The sequence below is a fragment of the Mesitornis unicolor genome, unplaced genomic scaffold (assembly GCF_000695765.1).
Source record: "Mesitornis unicolor isolate BGI_N332 unplaced genomic scaffold, ASM69576v1 scaffold3780, whole genome shotgun sequence".
NCBI lineage: Eukaryota > Metazoa > Chordata > Aves > Mesitornithiformes > Mesitornithidae > Mesitornis > Mesitornis unicolor.
This window is the reverse complement of record NW_010158821.1, coordinates 66,284-72,283: the sequence shown is the minus strand read 5'-3', so window position 1 is coordinate 72,283 and position 6,000 is coordinate 66,284. Positions and strand designations below refer to the sequence as shown.

General features: G+C 38.4%; 1 protein-coding gene across 1 annotated transcript in view; it reads left to right on the top strand.

Annotated features, from left to right (window-relative positions):
* The first annotated feature begins 320 nt into the window (after positions 1-320).
* TTC1 (tetratricopeptide repeat domain 1) overlaps positions 321-6,000 on the top strand; it is a 31,236-nt gene continuing 25,556 nt past the window's right edge. The window contains 2 exon segments of the mRNA XM_010184602.1: positions 321-351; positions 354-706. Of these exon segments, the coding sequence (XP_010182904.1) occupies positions 321-351; positions 354-706 (384 nt within the window).

Below are 6,000 nucleotides of genomic sequence, written 5' to 3'. Positions count from 1 at the left end.
GGCTCGCTACACACAGGCTGCAGGTGGCCGGAGTGGGCGAGGGGGTACTGAGGCCTGTGGGTAGGCAAGTGTGTGTGACTCCAGTTCTAGTGCAAAGGAAAAGTCATAGCACGGTGCTGTGCCGTGCTGGACCTGGGAATCTGAGCTTGTGAATTAACTGGTTTATGGGAACACTGTACTGGCCATGTGTCGCTGTATGATGCATAGAAGAAACATGTATAAGTTGCTCCTTCCCCTGAGGGATAGTAGTTTTCTGCAGGTGATGTCAGGAGTACTTATAAGTACTTTAAAGGTTCGTTTGCTGACAGGGCATTTATATTATGCTTATTGAGGGTTATTTCTTTCTCATTTCTAAAAACCTAACCCCTCCAAGGAATCCAACATGGAAGACTTTAAAGATGCAAGTCCACCTGAAGAATTACTTGATCACTTAAAGCTTTCTGATCAGAAGTCTTCAGAGACTGGCCCCAGAGATGCACAGAATCCCAAAAACATTGAAAGTGGATATGCACCATCTTCAGCCAGAGATCCCACAACAGCAGATGAGTGTTTCCATGACTGTCATGACTCCTTTGAGGCAAAAGAACCTGTGATGGATGATGAAGGGAATTTACAGAATGATGAGAATAGCTCAAAGAAGCAGACAGAACTAGATGAAGAGTACTTACTAGAACTAGAGAAAGATATGCCAGAGGAAGAGAAACAGGTAATTCAAAGTACCAATGCTGAATGGAAAAGGATATATTTTCAGTATCACTTTTCTGAATGGTCTGTGACAGGCATGAAAATGCATCTGTAAAACTCTCTAACGTGTCTGTTTTTCTGTTCTTAATTTCTTCTTTTTGGTAACAAAAATTTTTGTTAGTTTTCCTTGCTGTTCTTAGTCATCACATTCCGTTGCAGATTTTTGTTTACTCTCACCAGTGTGTAAGGTTACCGTGATTCAGAAGGATTATTAGGAACAAAAATCTCCCAGTTTAATGTTATCTAGTTTGTGTGCATTCATTGTTTTCACCTGATTAGCTGCAAGGTGCTTTTCCAAAACTTGGAGCAGGTTTCAGGATAGTTTTAATATCTGAAAGGCTACTTTATGTAATACAACTCATTGGGATTAAATTTGAAAGTATCCCTATAGATTACTTAAACTTTAATCAGGCAAAACACATTAAGTGTGTCATTTTGTTTACTTTCAGTGTTACATTGGTTACAGTGGACAAAATGTTTGGGTAATAAACTGAGTAGTGTTGTGGGGAGTAAGGAAATAGGTCTCAGGGGAAGTACAGCAGCCTCTGTGTTGGTGTTTACTCCCCTGAAAGTCTCTGCGGACCAGTTTCCTTGACCCTCATGTCAGTGGTGTCACTTGACAGCAGTTACCTCTCAGGGTTCTAAGAGATGATGGTCATCAGCTAGTTAGAAAAAAAAATGGTTTTTTTCTAACTTTGAGAAAATTTGTTAAATCACTTTTGGGATTAGTCTGTTCACTTGAGTAATGGGATGCATTTCTTCTGGTAATTATGTTCTCATAGCAAATGGTAGAAGGCTTTCTACTGATTTATGTGGTTTGGGTGTTGTTTTTTTCAACTTCAGTTTGCAAATGGTGAGGGAATAAAACCTATTAAACTAAAATCTTTGTCGCAACATAAAACTCTTGTAATTTTTTTTTAACACACTGTTTTTGACAAGTTGTGTAACTTGGCCTCTTGAACAGGTCATGTTTCAAAGAACTGATCCAGCCTCTTCAAATCTGATTGAATGATCCAAATGAGGAGCTACTTGTACTGGAAATTGAAATGGTGATGAAAAGTACTACTATATTATTTGGCAGTCAGGGAAAAGATGAAATTCTGACATTTTGTAACTTATGTTGTGGGAAGACTCTAGCAAACTTTATTTTATAGCCCTGTAGGTATTAATTAGATCTTAATTTAACAAAGGAAATAGAGTCCTTACTGGAAGGCTAGCTGCACAATTTGGATCATAGGTAACATTGAATAACTGAGATTATGATGAGGGAAGGAGAGAGTGGAGTAGGGAATGGCAGCTGACAAGAGAAAGTAGGCAGTATCTTAGGAAAGCATTGCTTCATAGGGGAAGATAGTGTATTGTGTGGCTGTATAGTTGTATTCTGGAAACTCACAAATCACCAGGAGCAGTAGAAGAAATTGCTACTGTAATGGACAAGTACTACTAGAACAGAGCTTTTGATGAAAAAGAAACAATGAAGGGTCGTAGCAAATAGATTTTTAATTTTTTTTGAAGTGCTTAAAATATTAATGTTTCAGTGAATTTATAGGGGCTTATTACTCCTTTGCACAGGCAGGGTAATCTTTTCTAATTCAATTGACTTGGTAAAGCTGGATCACACTTTCTTAACTCTTGGCTAGTCCTGTCTGTTGTGTAAGTAAATAAATGCTGGCTATACATTGCCCCAGAGAAGCTGGAAAGAGGGAGGGGCTTGACGGCACCATCACTGCCCCATAGTCATACTGTCAGCTATTGTAAATAGAGCATGAGGGGCAGAAACTTGCAGAGCCAAGATGCCAGAGGCAACCAAATATCTAAATTGTTTGTTACAAATCAGTATAGAGAAATTTAAACAAGTTGTGTGCTGGTAGGGTGGGATTTCTGACCAAAACACACGAGTGAAGACAAAAAGGTAGTGTTTCATGTGTAGTACAGATCATTATGTTAAATAGAAGCTTCTTGAGGTGGAAAAGCAGTATGGAACTAGTGGGGAAGGAGAACGTGGAACATAATCTCCTTGAAGAAGGAATGAGGCTACATGTAACACTTTGCTGCTGCTTGACCTTGTGGAAATCATTTCATCTCTTAGTGTCGTGACCATCTTGGGGGTGAACGCGTTCTCTCCAGTCCTGAACAGAGGGCAATAATCACTTTCCTTGACCTACTCAGTACACAGAAAAAATGCCACATTACCCTTGGTTCTTTTCCAGCCCCTTTTTTCTACTTGTAGTTATTGCTTGTGCAACAAGGAGCATTGTAATCATGAGTCACAATGAGGCTTCTGCAGCGGCCTGTAACTTGAAGAGAGCTTTAGAGTTTCATAGCCGATATGCTAGGAACTGGGGAGAAACTGTGTCAGATAATTAAATTCTAGAAAGAGCAGCAGGCCTGGAAATTTGGTGTCTTAGTTTTCATGCTGCTCTTGTTTCTGTTGTATTGTTAGGTAATTGTTTGAATTTGTACATCAATTTTTGCCCTCTTTAAAATGAGCAAAAGTCTCGTCCCTGTAGGATACTTGCATTCAGCTTTGTGGAATGCGTCTGAAAGGTGCTATGGGAGTACAAAATAATAACTGTTTAAATGGAATTAGCTCCTTAGAGGAAGTATCGAGGCAGCTGCAGTTATCTTTCTGTAGGTGTATTTCCAGTGGTATTGAGAAATTGTGCCCTTCAGGTTGATTTAAGATTATGCCTAACAAATGGAAGGATTCCGTCTCTTAGTATCACCGTAACTATTAGATCGGCAATATTTATATTTTGAACTTTATTTTCCATGGAGAACTTTCTGAGTGAATTATATAAGCAGTTTTTGAAATAGAGCTATTTTTTCCTCTAACAAAATATTGTTGGTGTTTCTTATAATCAGAGCTTCAGAAATTAAAAAACTAGACAGGAATTAGAGGCTTACAACTGTTGTTATAAACTACTGAGGGAGCCCATTTGCACGATCTTACCCTGCATCATCTTATATGTGTAGTAATACCTTGGCTTTGCTGCTCCAACTTTTCTTGTAGTACTTGGAATTGATGGCTGCAAATTTTATTTATTTTTTATATTTAAAAGCTAGATGTTCTATATATTTTGATTATTAAAAGAGTCTTTTAAATTATAAAGCTTTTAAGAAAAAATACTGCAGTTACAGTCTGAAAACAGCTGCTGTACATCCATTTATTCAGAGTTTTTCAAACATTTAAACCTACTTCCAGTTACTCAAAAGGTCATTTTTGAGAAGAAGGGCAACATGTTTTGTTTTTTTTTGAGCTGGAGATAATGAGGCAGAAATATTCAGAACCTGTTTAATTTGACTGTTTCGGTTGTGACCAGACACTCGGCAGCAGTGCTGTTTGCACTGTTAGGCAGTCCTTGATCAGTTATTCTCAGCCCCCTGCTGCCTCCTTCATTGTGCTAGCACACCTCTCTGTGTGAATGTGCAGTGAACCAGTTACGGGGAATGATTCAGATGAAAAATAATGCTCTATTTTTAGATCAAGGGTAGTGCTGGTAAAAGTAGACATCAGTTGGCAGCCTTGTGATAGCATACAGAGGTAGATGGATTTTTTTCAATTAAACTGCTTGCCTAAATAAGAAAAGCTTCCCGTGAACCGTGATTGCAGCACCAACCATAAACTAGGTACTCAAGTCATAAGGAGAGATGAATGTTAGCCCTGCTTAAACCAAATTCATGGAGGTACATGTTAATAGTTTGTTGTTTTGTTTGTTTTGGTTTTTTTTAACTAAGCCCATTCTTATGTTTTGGCAGCTTTAATAAATGAGTTCTTTTAAGCAATGTTCTCCAATGACTAGGCTGTAGAAAAGAAAGTCTCTAATTTATTCTGGAGAGACAGATTCTAGTCCTTGCTCTGTGTATTTATGCATATCCTATGTGCAGGCTTTCATGGTAGCAGCTCTTGAGTAGAAATTCTCATCTGTGCAGAAGCTGCTGCAGAGATCAAAGCGAAGGAGCAAGTGGTTCTGTATTTTCTCTCAATTATATTTTGAGAACCCCATGCAGTGAGATTTCTGATTTTAAACAACATGAATTACTTCCAGGGAAATGGTGCCAATACCACAAGAAATCTCTGCACAATGAAGCAAAATAAGAACTTGAAGGGGTATTAATACACAAACCGGCAAAAAGTATTCTTAAAAACAGGTGTAGCATAAAGCCTGGTTACTTGCCTGGACTTATAACTCTGAGCTTTTAAGAGTTAAAATTTATTTAAAATTTATGAAACAAAATTCATTTTTAGAAGATGTTGTTGTTGTTTCAAAAGCATGCAGATTGCTGCCTCAGCAGAGGCACTGAGCAGTAAATTGCTTTTGATGCATTACAAACAGATTTTTCTGGTTAGTTGTCATTGACAGTGATGGCTTTGACGTTGGTCTAGTCTGCAGAATTAATCAGAAGACACCCAACAGCTGTTACATGGTAATTGTTTCAGTCTGACCCGGTCCTCTTCTGGAGGGACACCCATTAATTATGAGTTTATCCAGCAGCAAGATTCTGAATCCCTCATGCTCCTCCATCATGACAGATGTTGTCTTGTTCTTGGGCCATGTCTGGCAAAGACTTAAGCACCTGGCCTAGTAAGCTCTTATTTTGGATACAGAACGCTCCTTTCAAGCTGCTGTAACACCCTGGAATAAATAGCTGATATTCCTCAAACGCAGTTCCCTTCTTTGGGCTGTTGCATGTGCATCAGAGCTACAGCTGGCTGTGATCATGCTCCACTTCTATTTTAATACTAGGAAATGTGTTAGCAAGACAAGGAACACAGCTCTAGTAGAGGAGATTCGTGATTAGTATCTTGTTAGGAACTCTGTAAGAATTAAGTGAAAATAATATTTGAGAAACAGTATTTTTGAGTTATACTTGAGATTTTTTTTCAGTTCTGGGTTAAACAGTAAAACTTTTTTGTTTTGTTTTTCTCTCCAGAAGTTCAAGGATGTGTCTTACCCAAGAAATGTCCTTTAACCTGCTCCCCTCCTCACCCTTTTTCCCCCTACTCTTCAGGTTGATCCCATTGTTCTCCCATAAATTACAGCTTTCATATAGAACTTGCTTTTCCAGGGGTTGAAGAACTGATCAGGATTTCTTCTGAGATTACTTCTGAGATGTAGTCATTCATTTCAGCATTTGGTCTTTTCCTAGTTCCATCTGTCCAATTATAGTATGGTAACCTTGACTCTGTCAAAGTTTCTGGTATTTTCTGTAGTATTTACAAAATAAAACCTAAGGTACAAAATGGAAGATGGG